The sequence below is a fragment of the Carcharodon carcharias genome, chromosome 20 (assembly GCF_017639515.1).
Source record: "Carcharodon carcharias isolate sCarCar2 chromosome 20, sCarCar2.pri, whole genome shotgun sequence".
NCBI classification, from domain to species: domain Eukaryota; kingdom Metazoa; phylum Chordata; class Chondrichthyes; order Lamniformes; family Lamnidae; genus Carcharodon; species Carcharodon carcharias.
The window spans coordinates 26323826-26348593 of NC_054486.1; the positions used below are offsets into that span (position 1 = coordinate 26323826).

The 24768-nt window shown below is 42.5% G+C and overlaps 2 protein-coding genes across 4 annotated transcripts in view; both read left to right on the forward strand.

Moving 5' to 3' along the window:
• ivd (isovaleryl-CoA dehydrogenase) overlaps window positions 1-14667 on the forward strand; it is a 44185-nt gene extending 29518 nt beyond the window's left edge. Inside the window, exons 5-13 of one of the 2 annotated variants that reach the window (XM_041214959.1) lie at window positions 648-741; window positions 2093-2229; window positions 3196-3292; window positions 4148-4241; window positions 6155-6236; window positions 7391-7495; window positions 10600-10672; window positions 12284-12442; window positions 12519-14667. In XM_041214959.1, the coding sequence (XP_041070893.1) occupies window positions 648-741; window positions 2093-2229; window positions 3196-3292; window positions 4148-4241; window positions 6155-6236; window positions 7391-7495; window positions 10600-10672; window positions 12284-12417 (816 nt within the window). In that variant the 3' untranslated portion in view covers window positions 12418-12442; window positions 12519-14667. The remainder of the gene's footprint in view (window positions 1-647; window positions 742-2092; window positions 2230-3195; window positions 3293-4147; window positions 4242-6154; window positions 6237-7390; window positions 7496-10599; window positions 10673-12283; window positions 12443-12518) is intronic. The other variant, XM_041214958.1, reaches the window with a different exon arrangement.
• Window positions 14668-21829: 7162 nt separating this feature from the next.
• tyro3 (TYRO3 protein tyrosine kinase) overlaps window positions 21830-24768 on the forward strand; it is a 101459-nt gene continuing 98520 nt past the window's right edge. For both annotated transcript variants that reach the window (XM_041213812.1, XM_041213813.1), the window contains exon 1: window positions 21830-22038. In XM_041213812.1, coding sequence (XP_041069746.1) covers window positions 21987-22038 — 52 coding nt within the window. In that variant the 5' untranslated portion in view covers window positions 21830-21986. The remainder of the gene's footprint in view (window positions 22039-24768) is intronic.

Sequence of the window (24768 nt, forward strand, 5' to 3'; positions counted from 1 at the left end):
TTCAGTTAAAATATGTAAATTTAGGACATCCATTTGAATGTCCTACTTTTTTAGCTCATCTGCTTTCCCACATGGTAAGCTCTTAGGAGTCATTCAACAACCCCTGTGTTTATTTCTGGAATGTTGCTGTTCCCAAGGGAAGAGGTGCTGCATTCCAGCATTTTTTATATATATATTTATAATATTTATTTATATATAAGCAATATATCATCAGTCTTATTGGACTGGTAAAGCATACCTAACCAGACACCAGCAATTATTAACAACATCACAGACATGATGCATGATGGACATTATAACCAAAATATTTGAACCTGATTGCCACCTAATCCCTACATTCTGTATCTGTTCAAAAAAAAAGGTAACAAGAGCAGCCAGGTTAACATCAGAGGGAAATAATAAGGTAACAGAATGGAGCTCTTTAGAAACAACAGAGACAGGGCTTTCAAGACAGTAACAGATTGCAAGTGATGAGAAATCTTTAAACAATCACCTGTGTAACTGTATTACAACTAGAAGTGAATCCATTGATTGTGTTATATTCTGCAGCTCATTCTTGGAGCAGCTCCAGAGTGTTCTTGTCACTGCACTGCAGTTGGACTGTGAAGTGGGTTTCCTTCTGTTTAATTGGCTTTCTCTCCTTTCAGTTAATTAGTGGCGATCATTTTGGGGCTCTCGCAATGAGTGAACCGAATGCAGGGTCAGATGTTATCTCTATGAAATTGAAGGCAGATAAAAAAGGTTTGTGGAATTAATGACACAATGAGTGACACAACATGACACTGTGGCTTAGGACTTGGTTCCCTTGGGGATCTAGATTTGAATCCATCCCAGACTGATGGGATCAAAATTGTTACTATTTGATTGAGAGAGTCCTTTGAGAAACAAGTTTGGATACTTTTCACTGACGTCCAAGTGAGCTAAGTTCATGACATAAAACTACCCGTATTTTGGCAAGAAATTGATGAGTGTTATGGATTTGAATCTGCTGTAGGTACCTTCTCAGATTCAGTGGTGCCATTACTCCTGTAAGTGACTTGAATGTTTTTATATGGGAGTTGGCTTGCACTGTCCTGTATCTACTTGTGCAGTATTGTTGGGGGGGCGGACCCAGGAGTATAAGTGAAACTCACTTGTGATCTGATCTGGAATTCTGAGCCCCATGCACTTGTACATCTTCAATCTCTCTGAAGGTGGACCAGTTGAACCCTGGACAAGGCAAAACTTGACTTGAATCATTAAATTACTTTATTCCAGAAAGTACAGATTAGCAATTGTGATCAGAGGTGCTTAGTTCAATTGATACCACTTATGTTTGCATGGTGATTGCATTGCCCCACACTGGAGAGTTGGCACTTGAAACTAATTGATTTCTTTGCATCTATTCCAAGGGCAGAACTACTTTTCCTTTACAGCTTTTTGCTGGCTGACTGCCTGTGCAGCCCTGTCGCAAAAACCAAGATTGCCTTCCTTGGTGCCTGTATTCAGTCTTATTCCTGACTGCAAACAGTTTGATTTCTGGGGAAAGTGACTTCCGATTTGTATACTAACCACTTACAGCTGACTTTGGATTCACAGACCATTCCTGGGTTATCCCCTGAAACTAACCCCTACAAAATAAATTTTCACCCAAAACACATTTTGAAATAGTTTCGATCTGAATTTTATTTTTAGCAAAGTGGCCAATGAGCCCTGAAACTTGACAGTAAATTTAAGAGAGCCAAAAGCTTGGCTGGTGGAGAAAATGCTCCATTTAATGTAGCAGTGGGTGACCTTCAGAGTTTGGAGACCAGATCCCTGGTTGGGGCAGTGCAGAGAAAGCCACATTTTTAACTTTGTCCCTTGTAGATGCTGACTACTAAATATGGAAAAATGTTCCATTCACCACAGATTTCTACCCCATTTGCCCAAACAGAAAAGTGAAAATTTGAAGTGCCACTGTTGAGAAGAAAATTATTCCCTAGTTGTTGGCAAAATGGTCAAAGCTGGATCCCAATATGAAAATGAAGCGCTTCAGTGATCTGGTCTGATCAAAGTAATTTCAAAAAGCAGTGTGCTTCACTGACTCAGACTTGTTTGTGTTTTCTGGAAGGTGATTACTACGTCCTCAATGGCAACAAGTTCTGGATTACCAATGGCCCTGACGCTGACGTTATCATTGTTTATGGCAAAACGGACATTAATGCCAAGCCAGCTTCCCGTGGCATTACAGCATTCATTGTAGAGAAGGTAATGTTTTACACTGATTCTCATCAGGACCTTCTAGTATGTTTTGGGGGGCATTTGGGACATCAGGCATTTGTTAATATCAGTTACTTTCTCTTTACATTGCAGGAATTATGAGTTTGGTTTCAGGGATGCATCTTCAGCCTGGCCTGCTATAAACGTAGCATGAATCTTGACCAGGTGTGGTCCCTGTCAAGTGATCAGGCATCAACTTATGGAGCTCATGCTGTGACTGGTGATCAGGCTACCCTTGTAGAGCTCATGGCTGGGAGTGGTAATCAGAGGTCCCTGTCTAGAGTTCGTGACTGGGAGCAATGATAAAGGGTTTCTGTGTAGAGGCCACAGCTGAGTGCTGATCAGGGTTTCCGTGTGGAGCTCACCAGGGAACAGTGATCAGGAGGCCCTTTCTCGAGCTCGTAGCTGGGAGTGGTGATAAGGGGTTCCAGTGGAAGTCACAGTTGGGAGTGGTGGGTAGGGGCCCCCATGTGAAGCTCCCGGCAGGGAGCAGTGATCAGGGGTCACCTTGTTAAACTCTCAACTTGGAGCAGTAATCTGGGCCCATGTGGAACTCACGGCTGAGTGGGATGGAAAAGATGGTTTTCTAAAAAACGTGCACCAGTTACAAGAGACACTTAGTTATTCAGGGTTATTATTATGTGTGTGCATACAGCCAAACTTTGGTATAGAGTAAACCAACTCAGCTGATCTGTGTGACTTTGAACCTGTTGTAAACTCAGCGGCAAGAAATAGATTTTTTTTGCACCCTGCGAAACAGGACAGATGCATCAAGCTGATTACAGCAGGGCTGATTATAATCATCTACCTGCTTTCTTCATCATATCTTTGTCCTAGTGTGGCTCAGATTATCTATCCATGTAGCCAGAGTTCATAACATTTGATGTCCTCTTGTGCATTTCCTCTTATAGTTTTTTTTTATATCCCTCTGTACGTATTTTTGTTCATCTTAAGGGCATGCCTGGATTCAGTACGGCTCAAAAACTTGATAAATTGGGAATGAGAGGCTCCAACACGTGTGAACTAGTTTTTGAAGACTGCAAAGTGCCAGGTATTAAACTTCCATATTTGAATCTGATTATTGTTATTGTCAATTAGAATGCATGGTGATGAAATGGTGGTGGAAGTGGATTGAATACTAACTTCTGAAAAGGGATTGGGTATATAGTTAAAAAGGAAAATATTGCTGTGCTATGGGTAAGATGCAGGGGTGAATGGTATTAATTGGATAGCTCTTACAAAGGTCCTTTGCAGGCATGATGGGCTGAATGGCCTTCTGTACTGAATGGAACTATAATTATATGAGTTATACAGGTGGGGGTTTTGACAGCATTGTGAGGATCTGCTTCATAAGTGTCCCTCCTGCTTTGTATATATGTCTGTGATAATGTGACCATGTAACAGGCAGTTGAACCCTGCCCACCACACCTCCCCCCCTCTCCTGTCCATTGCAAAAAGGATTGATCAAAAATGCAGTTGTCAATTAAATTAAAGTACACAATGCAGCTATGTGTGAGTGAACCCATTTGGTGCTTTGAATTATACAATGGCAGGCAGTCCAATCTGCAAGTAAATGTTTGTCACATGCCACCTTCCTGAGCTTCGGTAAGTGCCAGAGCAAATCAACTTGACAGGAGTCCTGTGAACCATGACATCCAGCATACCTATACTGAAGAAAGTGACCAGCTACACATCTGTTACAACGATTCGATACAGGGATAAAGGTTTCCTAGTAAAGAAAACATGGTAAGGGCATGTAATTTTTGCAGGGGAAGGTGAAGCATGGTCTGTTGCTGTATTGGTGAGTACCTGTCACCAGTGTACATAGCTGCAACACTGACCTGAGCCCACTTTTTATGGATGTGATGTTCATATCTACATGATATCTATGATTTAATGGTTTCAGCCAATAATATCTTGGGAGAAGTGAACAAAGGAGTCTATGTGTTGATGAGCGGTCTAGACTTGGAGCGATTGGTGCTGTCTGCTGGTCCTCTAGGGTAAGGAATTAATTCTGTCCCTTCCTATTGATCATGTGTCTCAATCTTTTAACAAACGCTTCATGTTCTGATGTGAAAGATGCTGTTGAAATATAGATAAATACTTTTCAGTTAGTAGTGTCTTAGATCTGAATTTTGTACGATTGCTTTCTGCTCCAAAACCCGGTGGGACTCTGTAAACTTATTTCTGATGGGTTATATTGTCACATAATGTATAACATTTATTTAATTACTCCAAGAATGAGCCAGACTGCACCAATTGTGAAAAACGTTGACCACTGCAAGGTGAAAAATAAGGAGCCAAATAGTCTGCATTTCCCATCTCCTAAGCTGTTATTCCCCAGTCTTCCCTGCTAATCCCTTGAATGTGCAGATTCCAACTGTGAAAAAGATCCATGGATGCCCACATTCTCTGGTGCTTCACTCAACTGCCCATTCTTCAGGTGTGTAAATAGTGTGAGTCCAGCACCGAGTGCAGCTGGGCAATTTGACTATGGGAGGCATGTCAGCTGAGGCTATTCCTCTTCATGCATGTGGCATCAACCACAGCTCATTGGCAGCATTCTCATCCCTGAGTCAGACAGTTATAGCTTCAAGTCCCTCTGTAGAGAATTGAGAATATCTGCTTGGATTATGTGGTTTGGCCTCTGGAATGGGTATTTATTTCTAAACCCACTGACACAGAGGCGAGAATGCCAATACTGGACAAAGTCTTTATTTATATTTTTTTCTTTATTCTTTCATGGGATGTGGGTGTCACTGGCCAGTATTTGTTGGTCACCCCTAGTTACCCTTGAACTGCGTGAAAGACACATTCCCGAGGGCAGTCAAGAGTCAACCATATTGTTGTGGATCTGGAGCAGATTTCCTTCCCTTCCCTAATGGTCCGCAAGCAAGCATGACTCAGACTTCCCTGTCACTTGCCATTTCAACACACCACCCTGCCCTCATGCCCACATATCTGTCCTTGGCCAGCTGCAATGTTCAGTGAAGCTTATCACAAACTGGAGGAACAGTACCTCATCTTCCGATTAGGCACTTTACAGCCTTCCAGACTTAATATTGAGTTCAACAACTTGAGATCATGAACTCTCTCCTCCATCCCCACCCCCTTTCCGATCCCCCCCTTTTCTCTAATAATTTATATATTTTTTAAATATATTTTTCTTTTCCCACTAATTTCTATTATTATTTTTTAATTTATTTCCATCCATCGTTTTATCTCCACCCTTTAGCCTATTTCAATCCCTTCCCTCTACCCCACCCGCACTAGGGCCATCTGTCACTTGCTCGACCTGCATTCTACCCTTAATATCACCATTAGCACATCCTTTAGCTAATATTGCTACCGTCAACACCCCTTTGTCCTTTTGTCTGTGACATTTCTGGCAATCTCTTCTTTGCCTCCGCCTATCACTGGCCCTCTATCCAGCTCTACCTGTCCCACCCACCTCAAACAGCTTACATTTCACCTTATTTATATTTTTCTTTAGTTCTGATGAAGAATCATACAGACTCGAAACGTTAACTGTATTCCTCTCTGCAGATGCTGCCAGACCTGCCGAGTTTTTTCAGCTATTTTTGTTTTTGCTCTCATTACTAAATTATTTGGCTTGAAATGCATTCCTACCTCTTTTTAGTGAGGAACCTAAATGAAGGCCATGGTGTAGACCTTGAGGATGAGAAGGATAATAAACAAGGTAAATCAAGAATTAGTAGGTAAAGTCAAGTTTGGATTTTAAATGCCAATAGATTGTCGAAGTGAGAAAAGACTGAGAGATAGGAGTTTGATATTATTGAGCTCTGAGAAAGAATGAGGTTGTTGTAGAGACATCTGGACTCTGCTCCTCTTCATTTTGGTCCAACATCTTCACCTTACTGATAGGTAAAAGTTTCTTCTCATTCATTTGCAGCATCATGCAGGCTGTCCTGGACAACGCTCTCCCTTACTTGCATGTCCGGGAGGCTTTTGGTCAGAAGATTGGAGAGTTTCAGGTAAGATGGCACAAAGACTCTGAATATAATGTTAAGGTATTTGATTTTTTTTTTTAAATCTTTCCTTTTCTTATTTATTCACTTTGGGACAAACATTATTCCTGATCAAAAAATGCAGGCAAACAACATTCTTCTGGGCCTCTGTTGCTATGTGAGCAAAGCACTTTGAGCAATCAGCTGCTTTTGGGAGGCCCATTAGTTTAGTGCTGGTATAAATAACTCCCATTCGAGGAATGAGGGAGAAGATTTGATGTCGAAACCCTGAACAGAAAGTATATACTACAAGTGATACAGCAATAAGCTACCATTTGAGGGGAAAGATGATCGTGGTGATGTAGGATTGGGTTCCTATTCAAGGAGGGATGGTAGAACTAGTGAGAGATTGTTGGGTTTCTATTCAGGGGGAAATGATAGCCCTAGAGAAGGAGGATTCAGTGCCCATTAGGAAGGAGCATAGTGGTTATAGTGATGGTGATTTGGGAAAACTAAACTCTGTGTCCCCACCTCTTTTTTAAAAATTGGTCCTTAAAACTTACCTGTGGTCCTGATTTTAGTAATCTATTCTGTTTGTCTCCTCCTTAGGTTTGGTGTCAGTCTTTGTCTTCTAACTCTGCTGTGTAGCACCTCAGTATGGCAGAGCATTATATAAATTCAAGTTGATGCTATTTAGGGATGATAACCCTAGATATGGTTAAATGGACTCTAATTTCAGAGGATACAATACCTTAACCGTAGAACCGTAGGACCTGTATTGGACATGTAGACCCAGCCATTGCGCGTTGCTTCCCAAGTAGAGTGCCGAGGTTTGAATCTGACTCTGATACACATTGGCCCGCCCTTGGCATGAGTGGAAAGCCTTTTTCCAGTGGTGGTTTGTAGCAAAATCTCTCTCTATCTGTCTCTCTCTTTCTCTCTTTTTCTCTCTCTCTTTCCCTCTTCCTTTCTGTCCCTCACACTCACTCTCTCTCACTCTTCTTCTCCTCCTAAATATGTTCTACATTTATGTGTTCACAACAATGTTCAAATTTTGTCCTTGTTATCTCCTCATTTTACCCTTTGCAGATTTGAGTTGTACTGAGATGGGCTAACTGGAGTGACATCTTGATGTATTTACTTTTGCTCTGTGTCTCTCTCTCTCCTCCACTCTACTACAGCTTTTACAAGGCAAGATGGCTGACATGTATACCCGTCTGAGCGCGTGCAGACAGTACGTATACAACGTGGCAAGAGCCTGTGATGAGGGCCACATGAGCTCAAAGGTGAGGATAAAGAGAGTTGCAGAGCTCATTCTCATGGACTGCTGTATAAGCAACCCCATTGTCAACAAATGCTTGGTAGATAATCACTCTAAATGGTTTGTATAAATCCTTGACCACAGTCATGGACTTGAGTCTACAGTTGCCACCTGTGCGATCTGAGCTTTAATTCAGCCTAGATTCCTCAGCTTGCTGGTTGTAGGGATCCTACTGGAAATGAGTTTAAGCAGTCTCAATCCAGTCCCTCAGGCTATTCCACAGCACTGATTCCAATTAAATTGGAAATCTCACTCGCAGGGTGGCTAATGTGGGAAACGGATAAATTTTCACACTTCTGTAATGGTGGAAACTGTCTGTGCTTGAAGCTGAGATACGTTATTGGGGCAGTATTGAGGGAGGTTTCTGGATCTAACTACGCTGTATCACATTAGGGGATGCTTAAATGTTGACACGGTGTCTATAGTGTACTGACGCCTCAACTTGATAGCCAGAAATTCACACGAGCATCTTTATTTGCTCTTGTTCAGTGACGGTCCAATAGTTTCCTGGAGTGGGAAACTCTTCTAATGAATGTCTGCTCTTCATTTTAAAAGTTAGGAAGTCATAATTCATGGTGGAGCAATAAACCTACATCAAAAGATATACTGCCCATAATTTAAACCCGGCCTCACTGAGGATGTGAGGGTGGTGTGATAAGTGGAAATATCACACTGGTGCAGTAGAGTTTAAGGTACATTTGGGATCATTCTAGGAAGAGCAGAGACTAAAATATTCAACAAAGGTACATGGAGAAACTTGAAGGAAAACATTTTAACAGAACACTTGCTTATCATTATGAAATCTGCTCAAGGGCTGCTTAGGCAGAAACCTGGCAGCAGGTGGCTTACTTGTGCTGTCATAAGAACATAGGGAATAGGAACAGGAGTAGACCACACGGCCCATTGAGCCTGCTCTGCCATTCAGTGTAATCATGGCTGATCTTGGGCTTCAACTCCATTTTCCCACCAGCTCCCCATATCCGTTAATTCCGTAAGAGACCAAAAATCTGTCTCCCCCAACTTTAAATGCATTCAACAATAGAGTATCCATGACCCTCTGGAGTAGAGAATTCCAAACATTCACAACTCTTTGAATGAAGTAAGTTCTCCTCATCTCAGTCCTAAATGATCAACCCGTTATGCTGACAATGTGCTAGATTCCTCAACCAGCAGGAACGATCCCTTGGCATCCACCCTCTGAAGCCCCTTCAGAATTTTGTAGGCTTCAATGGTTCTCAGTGTATTTCACTTGAGAATCACAGAAGTTTGAAGGAGGCTATTCAGCCCATTGTGTCTGTGCTTGAGCAATCCAAAGCCAATGTCACTGTCCTGCCCTCTCCCCATAGCCTTCTACCTTCATCAACTTCAAATATTGATCCACTTTTCATCATAAAAAATGCAATGGTCTTCATCTCAACCATTCCCTGTGCAAAAGTATTCCAAGCTCTGAAGAAAGAGGTTAGGAGAATTTCCTTTCATACTCTTAGCAACAATATTAAATTGGATAACAATATTAAATTTACAGCCTTCCGGACTGAATATTGAGTTCAACAACTTTAGATCATGAATTCGCTCCTCCATCCCCATCCACATTCCGATCCCCCTTTTTTCCAATAATTTATATATATTTTTCTTTTCCCACCTGTTTCCGTTATTTTTAAATCTATTTCCATCCATTGTTTTATCTCTACCTTTTAGCCTATTTCGATCCCTTCCCCCAACCCCAACCCCACTAGGGCTATCTGTACCTTGCTCGTCCTGCTTTCTACCCTTAATGTCACCTATTAGCACATTTCTTAGCTAACATCACAGTCAACACCTCTTTGTCCTTTTGTCTATGACATCTTTTGGCTATCTCCACCTATCACTGGCACTCTATCCAGCTCTACCTGTCTCTCTCTCTCTCTCTCTCTCTCTCTCTTCCCCCCCCCCCCCCCACCCCCCACCAGCTTATATTTCACCTCTCTTCTATTTTTCCTTAGTTCTGTTGAAGTCATACAGACTCGAAACGTTAATTGTATTCGTCTCCGCAGATGCTGTCAGCCCTGCTGAGTTTTTCCAGGTATTTTTATTTTTGTTTTTGTTTTGGATTTCCAGCATCCGCAGTTTTTTGCTTTTATATTATTATAATAAATTGGTGACTGCTTGGCACTGTTTCCCCTACCAGAGGAGATGGTCTATCCCTATTTGCTTTCTCAAAACTCTTCTTCGTTTTAAAAACCTCTATGAATTTTTCTTTCTTTTAAGTAATTAATAGACTGAAAGGGGGTTGCTGATCTTTTGTGAAGCCATATCCCTAAGTCCTAAATCATCTATCTAGAATAATAGTGCCCTTGCCTTTTCATCTTTTCTGATCAGATTTTTTCTGCTTTAATTGCCTCTCATTTCATTTTTCTGTCTTGCTCGGTTGTGCTTTCGGTCCTTATTTTTCACCATTTTCCAGAAAAGGCAAAAATATATTCATGGGTAAAGTGTAGTTGTAAATATGTGTATAAATAATTATGAGCGATGGTCAAGATTATCTACTTACCTGTTCCTCTTTCCCCAGTGTTTGATACACAGTAAAAGGGTTTAAGCCACATCTACCCTTATCATTGTCCTCCCAGGCAGATATAAAAGATTCCATAGTGTTACTCAAAGCAGAGAAGGCCTCCACAGTGTCTTGAACAATATTTATCCCTCAAGCAACACCACTAAAACATATGATCTCATCATTATCACATTTCTGTTTTTGGGAGCTTGCTATGCACAAATTGGCTGTTCCATTTCCTACATTACAACAGCAAATGCACTTCAATAGTACATTTTTAGGTACAAAGTGCCTCGGAACATCCTGAGGCCATGAAAAGTGCTGTTCTGTATAAATATAAATTCGGACTTTCTTTACATTAGGAATGCATAGGATCAGGAAGGGACATTGAGATCCATCAGGCTGGTCCCACAATATATTGAGTGTGTGGGGTATTGATCAAGATTGCATACTTTGAATCCTGGTTACCTAACTGCAACTGACTACCCAAACTGACTATCCAGGTTTAGGACCTCATTTACCCCTCCTTCCTTTTCCAGGATTGTGCAGGCGTGATTCTTTATGCTGCAGAGGCAGCTACCAAAGTCGCCCTGGATGGAATTCAGTGTCTGGGTGAGTGTTCTCTTCTTTAAATCATAAATCTAGGTAAAAGGCTGAGACCAAATCAATGAGGCCACCCCAACAATTGGAAGGGGAAAGCAAATAGTAATTGGCTAACATCTTTGTTTTTCACAGCCCTGACCCCTGATAGGAGGAAGGGAAGGTTGAGCACAGTAGGATCCCTGCACTCCAGAGGGTTTGGAGCAAGGAGACACTGAAGTGTGTCCTCATTTTCAAATGCTGTATGGAAGAGTGCCAGGGTTGGAGTTTTTGAAGCTGTCAAAGGGAAATATTTGATAGGGTAGATAGGGAGAAAGCATTTCCTCATGTGGGGGGATGAATCCATAGCAAGGGGGTACAACATTAAAATTAGAGTGAGACTAACAGGGGTAATATCAGGAAGGGTAGTGGAAACCTGGAATTCCTATCCCCAAAAAGTGATTGAGCTTCGGCTAATTAAATATTTCAAAGTTGAGATTGATAGATTATTATTAGTTAAGCCTGTTAAAGAATATTGATCCAAGCTGGGTAAATGGAGTTTAAATACAGATCAGTCGTGATCTAACTGAATGGTGGAACAGGATCAGGGGGTGAATGGCCCCATGTTCTTATGAAGCTGGTGAAGAAGAAAAAGGCAAATACTCAGGAGCACTTGCCAGATTCAAATAGAGAGCGCAACATTTTCAGTGAAGAATCTTCATAGGCTGGATATGAAATATGGATCACCTTCAATTAACCAATGTTCCTGTCCCAGAGGAGATCTAAATGTGTCCCTTGAAATGAAGTAAAATTCATGTCTTGGGTGGACTTGGACATTGCAAAGTGTAAAGGTGGGGGGTAAAAAAAAGTGTTTGTCACAGAATGTTTCCTTCCTGCTTTTCTTTTTGAGTGACTGAATAATTGGCCACCAGGTTACAGCGTGAAATTTAATGTCAAATTCATCTGAAGAGCATTAATTTCAGTATTGATTATAGATCAATGAGCAAATCTACTTTTGAGTCCCCGCAATGGTGTTCTTCTGCATGGAATTCTTAATAATAATCTCACTTTCCAGTTAAATATGTACAGTCTACTCAATATAACTTGGTCCAAGCATAGAATTCTCAGGGATACAAGCTCACCCCATTCCCTCCCATTGCACAGAATTCAAATGAACCAACTGCACTTCTACTGATTAAAGTTATTTTAATTTCCGGACTTCCTTTTTTTAGCTGAGTTCAAATTTTCAAACTGGCATGGCAGGATTTAAACTCATGTTCTGTAGATAATTAGTCCAGCCCTCTGAATTACCATAAACCCTTACAAGTATGTATTATAATAGTTCAGTTCTGTTGAAGGGTCATGAGGACTCGAAACGTCAAATCTTTTCTTCTCCGCCGATGCTGCCAGACCTGAGTTTTTCCAGGTAATTCTGTTTTTATTATAATAGGTTCTTCACACTACAGAGTTCAAGAATTGTTTTTTAGTCCTGTGCTTTGTAACTTGTCTAATACTTGGGAAATGGAATTCAGCAAGAAAAGGCATGGTCCTCTCGGAACTTGGGTACACACGATATGAGCTTTGCTAATCGACTGTACTGTGGTGAATCTGCTCATGCTTATTCTAAAGTGTTTGTGATTGCAGGCGGCAATGGCTACATCAATGACTACCCAATGGGCCGCTTTCTGCGGGATGCTAAGCTTTATGAAATAGGGGCCGGAACCAGTGAAGTCAGGAGACTTATCATTGGTAGAGCATTTAATGCCATTTACAAATAGCCCAGCCTCCCAGTCATCCCCAAAGGTGAGGCCTAGTACATGTCTCCTAATTTCACATGGCACTGATTGCATTGTGGCAATATCTCATTTAACTTTTTAAGGTCTGTTCTTACTGTATTTTGAAGTGCCTTGGATTCCATCAGGACATCTATCATTCGTAAAAATATCAGCTGCAAGGCTAGGATCGTGGCAAAATCATGAATGTTGACTTTCATTGAACACGAAATACTCAGTTAAAGAAGAAGGAGAGCTTGCTGCAGGTGGCAGAGCGACAGGATACAATGCAGTTCAGAAATTGGCTCTGCATCATCACTCTGGTTTGTTAGTTAATGCATTGTGTGGGTTTTATTAACTTGCAAAGAAGAAATGGGATGCAAAAGCAACAAAATTATCCCTCCACGGTACTTCATATTTAAATGGCAGGATTGTGCACTGCTGCTGTACAGTTGCACATAATCTACATGTACCTCTTCCTCCATTGTTGGATAAAGTTATACTGAAGTGTTCAATTGTCATTATTGCAAAAACTATAATGGAAGTGTCAGCAGATGGTTGACTTTCTAAAGCAGCGACAAAGTTGTGAGCTGTCCTAATCAGTCGTCCTCTTAACTAAAATAATAAATACAAGCATATCTCCCCTGGCATTGCTGAAGATATACCAGAGAATATGCTGTCAGGAGACACTTTGTACTGCACACTGCTTCATTCTGCTAAGGTGGAGCTTTGTATACAATGAACCCTCGAACCTTTGAGGTCAGGAAGTCTTTGGACAACCTGAGATCACTGAGAGTTTGATCACTTTTCAGTTAGCGAAGCTGAAATGGGAAGTGCTTGTAAATTTCTGGCTCAAGGCAAGAAAACCGCATAACATTTCAAAGTGCAATATCGCACTTATGACTGGTTCTGAAAAATAGGTAAGCTTGCCAAAAAGCATGTATGAGCAATGCAACAGGAATGTAAAAGGGGTGAACTGAGAGGAAAGAACAGAGGAGTTTAAACTCTACAATCTGGAAGAGGGTGTGATTTCAGTGAGTTATAAAGTATATGATATGGATAAGGTGCATTCAGAATATCACTTCCAGGTAAGTCAGCAAGTAGAACAAGGAAGCCATGTATAAATGAGTGAAAATTCCATTGACAAGAGGGATAGGCTAAATGTTCTTCTCGTTCTGGTCTTCTGTGTGATAGTTGGCAGAAATCCAGTTACAATTTCCGAAAATTCTCCTGAATTGTCAAATACTGGAATCTGCGCAATTATACACTGACTCATTTGAACTGGTGAATCCATTCCTTGTGATACACGTGTCCTGAGTATACATGAAGGGTCTGATGTAGGGTTGTCTACTATAGTTAGATGTGGTTCTGGAGGTTGCCCAAGGTAGCCTAACACATCCGCCCTTATGGGGCTACGCCTTCCCAGACTAACCTTAGTCTGCTATGAATGGTCAACAGTCATATAAATTTGATCAAATTAGATCAAATATTCTTGACGATGGATTGTAAAATTTCTCCATTAGTTTATTCTTTTGTCTATTGTTCATTCATTCTCGGGGTTACAGAACCATCTTAGAGACTTTAACTGTTCCAGCCCCATGATGGAATTATATCAGAAGAAAGCTGAAGAATGATAAAAGGGTGATGTCTTCATATGGTGATGGTATCTGGCAAACTGTACATTTAGGTCACAAAAGTGCCACAAATGCCATAACTCATATCAACACTAAGCTTTTTTGTCTTTTTCATCAACAAATACATATATTCAACAACAAACGGATAGTGATTTTGACATGGTAAAATGCCCCAAGGTGCTTGCAGGAGTGTTATCAAAACAAAATTTAATACTGAGAATATGAGGGCAAATGACCAAAGATTTGGTCAACAAGGTGGGGCTTTAAGGAATGTTTTAAAGGAGGAAAGAGAAGCAGAGAGCTTGGGAGGTGGCGGTGGGGGGAGGTGGCAGGGTGTAATTCCAGAGGTTTTGCTCGACAGTAAGTGATAAATGCAAATTCATTATTTAAATTACTGCAGGATACCTATTTAAATTTTGTCTGTGCAATTGAGATAGCTGCAGACTTTGGATACAGCCTTGTTGATTGTAGCTGCATTAGCTCCGCATAACCGCACCAATGCAGCCTCCTATCAGGGAATCATACTTTTAATCAATTAATGCTCTGTGGAATACGTATGACTGGGCTTTAGATGTGATTGTAAAGCTGATTCAATGTATTTTAATAAAATCTATGTGGAAGACGTTTTGGTATCCTGTGGTTGATGAACTGTGTGGGAAGAGCGGCTCATAGTGGTATTTGGCCGTTTGCTGCATATGTAAAGGGAGTTTTCAAGCAAATGGATCAGGAAGGGCAGTTGACTTATTAACAGATATCCTATGAAACTAGTAGGGTTGGTACTCTAGATAGAAGGGATCGAATGGGTTCAGGGCCCTGCTTCATTCGTGTGTAGTTACCAATGTCATTGTGCTACAAGTCTGCACACCCATGTTCTCTGAGATAATATATCTGGTGATGGTTGGTTGCACCACTAAAAGAATGATTGACGAGGCATGACCAGAGGTAAATCAGGTTAAAGAGAAGACATGTTACACACTTAAAGAATTTAACTTGCAGGAGAACGGGGCCAAGTATTGCATGCAATTGAGGGAGACAAAAACAGTCATAAGAGGTTTGCCAAGAGATTTCTGGTAAAGTAGGTGATGTGCAATTATGGTACTAATTGCAAAAGCTTTTTCAGAAATGCTAAAAGGCCATTAAGGAGTGTATAAGGCCACTAAAGTATATTATAGGGTGGATTAAATTGATTCTCAGGCTACAGAAGAGTTACTAAATTAATATTTTGCAACAGTCTATATTCATGTCATTAACAGAAACATGGAAAATAGGAGCAGAAGTAAGTCATTCGGCCCTTTGAGCCTGCCAGCCATTCAATATGACAATGGCTGATCCTCTATCTCAACACCACACTCCCCCTCTCTCCCCATTTCACTTGCTGCCTTTAGAGTCTAGAAATCTATTTCCTTCTTAAAAATATTCAGTGATTTGGCCTCCACAGTCTTCTATGGTACAGATTTCCACAGGTTCACCACTCGAAGTTTGTCCTCATCTCAGTCCTAAGTGGCCTTCCCCGTATTCTGAGACTGTGACTCCTTGTTCTAGACCCCTCAGCCACAGGAAACATCATCCCTGCATCCAGTCTGTCCAACCCTGTCAGAATTTTATATGTTTCAATGAGATCCCCTCTCATCCTTCTAAGCTCCAGTGAATACAGGCCTAGTTGACCCAACCTCTCATATGACAATCTTGCCATCCCAGGAATCAGTCTGGTGAACCTTCACTGCACTCCCTCTTAGATAAGGAAAACAAAACTGCACACAATACCTCAGGTATGGTCTCACCAAGGCCCTGTACAGTTGCAGTAAGACATCTTTGCTCCTGTAACCGAGTCCTCTCTCAATGAAGGCCAACATACCATTTGCCTTCTTAACTGTTTGCTGCACCTGTGTGCTTGCTTTCAGTGATTGGTGTACAAGGACACCCAGGTCCCTTTGTACATCAACATTTCCCAATCTATCACCATTTAATAATACTCTACAATTCTGTTTTTCCTACCAAAGTGGATAACTTCACACTCATCCACATTATACTGAATCTGCCATGTAACTCTTGTTGAGTTAAAACAATTAAACTAAATTAACAAAATTAGGATAAATCAGGCACAGCCCCTAATTCAGGTCAGCTGTAAAACCAAAAACAAAGTTTAAAGGAAACTTACAACTTTAAACCAAAATGTGATAAAAGGGGTCAATAAAGCACCCCAGTCCCCGCGGTGCCCACCGAGCACAGAAATGAATCTGCCATGTACTTACCCACTCATTAAACCTGTCTAAATTGCCTTAAAGACTTTTAATACCTCCTCACCAATCACATTCCCACCTAGTTCTGTGTCATCAGCAAACTTGGAAATATTACAATTGGTTCCCTCATCCAAATCATTGATATATATATTGTGAATAGCTGGGGTCCAAGCACTGATCCATGTGCTACTCCACTAGTCGCCGCCTGCTACTCTGATAAAAAAAATCATTTATTCCTACTCTTTCCTGTCTGTTAAGCAATTCTCAATCTATGCCAATGTATTGCCCCCAATCTCATGTGCTTTAATTTTGCACACTAACCTCTTATGTTTACTAATGGTGTCCACAAGATTGGTTCTAGGCAATGTCCCCACTAAACTATCGGAGTGCAAGTACTGTGTAGACCTTGCTTTGTGATAAATATTGTATATGTGGCCACGGAAGAAAATTTAAAGGGAGCGCACACAAGTAAATTTTGAAGGAACTTGGTTCTCGGTCTGTTACTCTTGGTTATCTTGATTAATGACCCAGACAGCTGTAATGTCACAAGCGGAGCTGTTCATTATTGTGCCATTCACACTCACTCTGGACCAATGCTTTGTTTCTTTACTACAAGCATCACCACTCCCTTTTCCTTTTTGTTCTTCCTCCCCCTCCAGCCCCCTTTCTATGGCATTAAATCCATGAATATTTCTACCTTTCTTCAAACCTGAAGAAGAGTCATATTTGACTTGAAACATTAAGTCTGTTTCTCTGTCCACAAATGCTGCCAGACCTGCTGAGTATTTCCAGCGCTCTCTGTTTTTATATGTATTGGGGATATGTTAAGTAAAATTGCAGATGACACCAAAACTTGTGCAAGGGTTAAGACTTTAAAAAGCTCTCATCATATTTGCACAGTACAACCAATTTTGTGTATTTTTAATGGCCCATTTCCCAGTGAAGGTTCAGGCCAAAGTAGAGAAACTGTAGTTAAAGCTAATCATTGGTTATTATTAATACAATCATTCAGTATAAATCAACGAACATCATTTTGACAGTACAAGTTGCTGGTCAGACTACATCTGACAGGCTATGCCCAATATTGGTGATATAATGCCCTTGGAAGAGGTGCAGAGAAGAACTGCGTGAATGATCCTTGGCTGCATGAACCTTGGATAGGCTTAAGGGCCTTGGTCAATTTACTTTAGAGCACTATAGACTTAGAGGCAAACTATTAGAGGTCTATAAATAATTAAAGAGCTGGATAGCTTCCCATTGTTGGACAGGGGCTGGGTTGATGTGCCAGTGTGAGATGTGATGCGAGCTTGATGGACTAGCTGCTCTTTTCCTGATCGTCAATTTTACATATTCTTATAAAACATGTCATTGAGAAGCAGATTTCATACTCTCCTGGAAGATAAGACTCACCCAAGCTAAATGAGCTGGAGCTCAGCCATGCAATACCAACCACCAGCAGGACTCAACTACTCATGTGGAGGTGAATGTAATAGTTTCGAAGGCCTAAGGAGCTGGAACAGAAGGTCCCAGTCCCGTCACTCATTGCTGGGTGGCTTCAGATATTGGGATCAGTCATGAGTTGGAATGGAAATTTCCCCTAATGATGTGGTTTATGAGATGTCAGAGGAGAAGTTTTGATGCCAGTCAGGCGGGATGCTGTGCATGTGAGAACTTACATGCCTGATGGTAACAAATATTTGCAGCATTAAGGGAAGAAGATGGCAGTACCAACTCCCAGGAACTCAAGTAGGATGAGAATCTCACCCGCTCCACCTCCAATTCATCTCTCAGAAATCTTGTCAATTGGCAATTCAAAATGATCTCTTTACCTGACAAAGAAGTTAGTCATGTAAATAAATAAGAGAAGATTCCTGAGCCCTTCCACTGAAGAGGGAACACTGACAAGAGCCTGGCTCAATGAATAGCACTCTTCCCTCCAAGTCAGAGTGGATTCAAGTCCTACTCTAGCAGTATGAGCACGGAATCTAGGCTGACACCCCAATGCAGTACTGAGGGAGTGCTGCAATATTGGAGGTGCCATCTTTCAGATAATATGTTAAACAATAGCTCTGTCTGTCCCTTCAGGTGGACATAAGAGATTCCATGGTGCTAGTCAAAGTAGGAGAGTTTGCCATGGTGTACTGGCCAATATTTAACTCTTAAACATTACAAAATCAGGTAATCTAGTCATTTATCTCATTGTTGCTTTGTGGGATTTCAAAAGGCCTGTAAGATCAGAGAGATCTGCAGGATTATGTACACAAATCTTTGAAGGCAGCAGGACAAGTCGAGAACTGAACCTTGACTTAGGGTAGAAAAACAAGGAAGTTATGCTAAACATTTATAAATCACCGATTAGGGTGCAGCTGTTGTATTTTGTCCAATTCCACACTTTAGAGATGCTGAGATTGTTCTCTTTAGAACAGAGAAGGTTAATGGGAGAGCTAATAGAGGTATTCAAAATTTCAAAACTAAGGGTTTTGATAAGGTAAATAAGGCAAAACTGCTTCCAGCGTCAAGAGAGTCAGTAACCAGAGGACACAGATTTAGGGTGATTGGCAAAAGAACATTATCAAGCAGTAAGTTATGACGATGTGGAATGTACTACCTGGAAGTGTGGTTGGAAGCAGATTCAATAATAACTTTCAAAAGAGAATTGGATATGCATACGAACAAGGAGCCGAAGTAGGCCATTCAGCCCCTTGAGCCTGCTCCGCTATACCTGAAGGGGAGAAATTTACAGACCTATGTGGAAAGGCTGAGGAGTGGGCTTTAGAGGACAAGCATAATGGGCTGAATGGCCTCCTCTGCTGTGTCATTTTATGATTACAACAGTGACTACACTTCAAAGTACTTAATTGGTTGTAAAATATTTTGACACGTCCTGTGGTTGTGAAAGGCACTTTATTTCAGGTGCCTCAGAACAGGCAATGCTTACGAATGTCTGAATGAGGCAAACATTAGCTGCCTCCTACGATTTCAACTGCAGGGAGGTATGCTAAACTGCTAACCTGTATAGACAAACACCCCAGAAGGAGAATGTCTCCAACTTGTTCTCGAGCTGTTCGCACCAGCTGTAGGTCAGGACCCAAATTGTCTGTCCACCCACAGTGGGGATAAGCTCCAGAACTATGATGCAAAATCTCCAGAAGAATAGGGAAGCTAACAACCTTAGACTGATTATATACTGTTATCCATGAACCCCAAAGAAAATGGAATCAACATCTACCCACACCCATCCAAAATATTCTTCAGAAGAAACTATTTCTTGTGCTAATTGCAATTACGGTCATGATTGATACTATAACGAGGTCTATAATTATGTCCATCAGGTCCCATTTTCACTCCAGCTCATTAATTTTGCACCCCATTCCTGACATTGATTCTTCAACCCTGTCTTCTTAGTAACCTGGGTCTCCAGTGCTTTTGGACGCAGCACATCTAAGGCATAGATGTAAACTATGGTCCTAATATTCCCCTACCATTACTTGAAGAGAGCATGAAATTTGCCCAAAGCCTCAAGCACTGAGAACGAACTGCTAGAACAATCAGGCAGGATTCTGATAAAAACAAAAAAACTGCGGATGCTGGAAATCCAAAACAAAAACAGAATTACCTGGAAAAACTCAGCAGGTCTGGCAGCATCGGCGGAGAAGAAGAGTTGATGTTTCGAGTCCTCATGACTCAGTTCTGTCAAAGGGTCATGAGGGCTCGAAACATCAACTCTTTTCTTCTCCGCCGATGCTGCCAGACCTGCTGAGTTTTTCCAGGCAGGATTCTGCATGGCTCTAAACTCTGAACTTATACAATTGCTGATGAATTTTCTCCTACACACACTAGAGAAAAGCATCCGCCTCAACACACAAAATAACTGAATGCCACATTCATTGACATTTAATATGTCCTCTGATGAAGTCATGGTAACTTCTGCAGTTTTCACGAGCAAAATTGTGTTGGACAACAAAAGCTACCATTTAGGACGTTAATGGCATGAAACTGATGGTGAAATTTAATCTTTGCTTTTGGGTCCCATTGTGGTATAAATAAATCACCCAAATCTCATGGTCAGATTCCAGCCTGTAACTCACTGCTAGATATGCGTTATTCCATATATAAACCAGCTGAACCCCTTACATGGATTCCAGCCTGTAACTCATCCCTGGGTATCCATTGTTCCATATATAAACCATCAGAAACTCTCACTTAGATTCCAGTCTGTAACTCAATCCCGGGTATTGAATATTTTACATATAAACCATCTGAACCCCTCGATTAGATTCCAGCCTGTAACTCACTCCCGGGTATCCATTATTCTATATGTAAACCATCTGAACCCCTTGATTAGATTCCAGCTTGTAACTCACTCCCGAGTATACATTATTCTATATGTAAACCATCTGAACCCCTCGATTAGATTCCAGCCTGTAACTCACTCCCGGGTATCCATTATTCTATATATAAACCATCTGAACCCCTCGATTAGATTCCAGCCTGTAACTCACTCCCGGGTATCCATTATTCTATATGTAAACCATCTGAACCCCTTGATTAGATTCCAGCTTGTAACTCACTCCCGAGTATACATTATTCTATATGTAAACCATCTGAACCCCTCGATTAGATTCCAGCCTGTAACTCACTCCCGGGTATCCATTATTCTATATATAAACCATCTGAACCCCTCGATTAGATTCCAGCCTGTAACTCACTCCCGGGTATCCATTATTCTATATATAAACCATCTGAACCCCTCGATTAGATTCCAGCCTGTAACTCACTCCCGGGTATCCATTATTTCCTTTATGTAAACCATCTGAACCCCTTGATTAGATTCCAGCTTGTAACTCACTCCCGAGTATACATTATTCTATATGTAAACCATCTGAACCCCTCGATTAGATTCCAGCCTGTAACTCACTCCCGGGTATCCATTATTCTATATATAAACCATCTGAACCCCTTGATTAGATTCCAGCTTGTAACTCACTCCCGAGTATACATTATTCTATATGTAAACCATCTGAACCCCTCGATTAGATTCCAGCCTGTAACTCACTCCCGGGTATCCATTATTCTATATGTAAACTATCTGAATCGACCCCAGTACACCGGGTGACTCGCACTTTGAGGTCTATCCCAGCCCCTGGATCGTGTCGATGCTATTTGAAAGCGGTTGGGGGGTGCGGATGATTTCACGTCCTCTATGAGCCAATGATGGGAGACGGTCTGGATGATGCTGGAGCTGAGCTCAGTTAGAAGATGAATTGATCTGAGGACAGTATCGGAGCTGGAGGCACTGGGGCTTCAGGCTGCAGCTTGCCGACGTGCAGGAGCCGATCAGTGCCTTTTCTGAAGCCTTAAACTCCTCCTTATTTTCTGGCTTGAGATCCATAGGGAGAAGCGATGGGAGGTCCCTCAATCTCCTCCTCCTCCTGCCAAGTCTTTGGTCGCTGGCACTGTCGAGGTGCAGGGTAGAAGCTCTGAGCTGGAGGCGATTGAAGTCGTGGGGGGGGGGGGGGGGGGAGGGTGGTGGGTTGGGGGGGGCGGTGGGAGCTATGAGGCGCTGGCTGCCCCCGGAGAGGGCTCACACTGCGGTGTAAATGCAGAGCAGGATTCACAGTGTACAACATCATTAATAACAACCCCGCTGTAAGCAGTCACAGCTTTCCGGCCCCTTCTGAAGCTGGGTCTGTATATCTGGATGATTCCGGGATTGTGCCTGACCATCGCCCTCCTGCTCCGGCTCACCTGGGGTAAGTTGGATCAGAAGGAAGGGAAGGGGAGAAAAACAAAGTTTAGAGAGAGGGCGACCAAAGTTTTGCAAACTTTAGCGGGGGTTACGGCTGGAGGCAGAGTTTTTATTTGTTTGCCATTTGTTGAAAGGAGTATTTTAATTTACTTTTCCCTAATTCTCGTCTCAGTAGCTATGGATTTGCTCGGATTGCTAGGGTGTCTCTGGAAGCTGCCCTGCAGCAGTTCCTCTTCGGTCATGAGAAAAGTTGGCATTATGCACTGGGCAGTGCGAGTGAGAAAGCGGCTGTCCTGGGGTATCCCATTCATATGTTAAACCAAACCTTCTCCCAGACCAGAGAGAGAGGAGCAGTATATGTACAGGGGAAAAGGCTGCCATGAGGATTTTGTAACCTGCCTTAGTAAGAATATGTTTATGATTTTGTTATATAAAACATGGAGATGTAATCTGCACACCTAGTGACATCACATCGCAGTGACATCACACCACAGTGACATCACACTGCATTGACATCACACCGCAGAGACACCACATCGCAGTGACATCACACCTCAGTGACCAAATCGCAGTGACACCACACTGCAGTGATATCACACCGCAGTGACACCACATCGCAGTGACATCACACTGTGGTGACACCACATCGCAGTGACATCACACCGTGGTGACACCACACCGCAGTGACATCACACCGCAGTGACCAAATCGCAGTGACACCACACTGCAGTGACACCACACCGCAGTGACATCATACCGCAGTGACACCACATCGCAGTGACATCACACCACAGTGACACCACAACACAATGACATCACACCGCAGTGACACCACACTGCAGTGACATCACACCGCAGTGACACCACATTGCAGTGACATCACACTGCAGTGACATCACACCGCATTGACATCACAGATAAGCGACATTACACTGCAGTGACCTCACATCACAGTGACATCACACCGCACTGACACATCGCAGTGACATCATAAGTAAGTGACATCACATCACAGTGATGTCATAGCACAGTGACATCACATGCAAGTGTAATCAAATTGCAGTGACATCACACCACAGTGACATCACATTGGCATGACCTTGTAGTGTCATCACAGATAAGTAACATTAGCTCGCACACAAGAGACATCATGTCACAGTGTTGTCCCACGTGAGTAACATCACATAACAGTGACAGCTTAAAGAGGAGAGTCAGGCAAAGAGGTATAGTGAGGAAATTTCAGAGCTGAGGATTCCAGGCATGGCCGCCAATGGTGGTGTAGAGGAAGGGAGGATGCACAAGACGACTAAGTCAGGAATTGTTGAAGGTGGCAGAACATATTGAGAAAGTGGTTAAGAAGACATGAGATCTTGGGTTTTATAAATAGAGACAGAGAGTACAAAAGCAAGGAAGTTATGATGAACCTTTATAAAATACGGATTCAGCCTCAGCTGGGGTATTGTGTTCAATTCCAGGCACTGCAATTTATGAAGTGTGTGAAGGCTTTAGAGAGGGCACAGAAAAGATTTCCGAGAATGATTGGCCAGATGAGGGACATAAGTTACGTGGATAGATTGGACAAGTTGGAGTTGTGCTCCTTAGAGAGAGAACATTGAGAGGAGATTTAATAGAGATGTTCAAAATCATGACCAATCCAGATAAGGTAGATAGAGAGGAACTGTTTCCATTTATAAAGGTGGAAGGATCATAAACAAGAGGACAACAATTTGAGTAATTGGCAAAAGAACCAACAGGGAAATGAGGAAAACTTTTTTAATGCAGTGAGTGGTTAGCATCTGGAATGCACTTCCTGAGAGTATGGTGGAGGCTGATTCAATCATGACTTTCACAAGAAAGTTGGATAATTATCTGAAGAGAAGACAATTACGGGGATATAGGAAAAGAGTGGGGTAGTGATGCTAGCTGAGATGCTCATGCAGGGAGAAAGCACAGATATGATGGGCTGAATGGCATCCTTCTGTGCTGTAATGATTCTGTGATTTGAGGCCTTTGCTCCCTGCCCTTGATCCACTCTCTGCTTTTAACCCCTTCACTGCCCCAATCTCCTCCCTGCCCCTAACTCCCTTCCTGCCCCTAACCTGCTCCTTACTCAACACCCTCCCCTGCTCCTAACCTCCTCCCTGCCCCAACCCGCTCACTGCCCCAACTCCCTCCCTGCCCCTAATCCTCTCCCTATCCCTAACATCCAACCTGCCCCTAAACCCCTCCCTACCCCTAACTGCCTCCCTGCCCCTAAACCCCTCCCTACCCCTAACTGCCTCCCTGCCCCTAACCCTCTCCCTATCCCTAACACCTTCCCTGCCCCTAACCCTCTCCCTATCCCTAACACCCTCCCTGCCCCTAACCCCCTCCCTGCCCCTAACCCTCTCCCTATCCCTAACACCCTCCCTGCCCCTAACCCCCTCCCTGCCCCTAACCCTCTCCCTATCCCTAACCCCTTCCCTGCCCCTAACCCTCTCCCTATCCCTAACCCTCTCCCTATCCCTAACCCCTTCCCTGCCCCTAACCCCCTCCCTGTCCCTAACCCTCTCCCTATCCCTAACACCCTCCCTGCCCCTAACCCCCTCCCTGCCCCTAACCCTCTCCCTATCCCTAACCCCTTCCCTGCCCCTAACCCTCTCCCTATCCCTAACCCTCTCCCTATCCCTAACACCCTCCCTGCCCCTAAACCTCTCCCTATCCCTAACCCCTTCCCTGCCCCTAACCCTCCCCC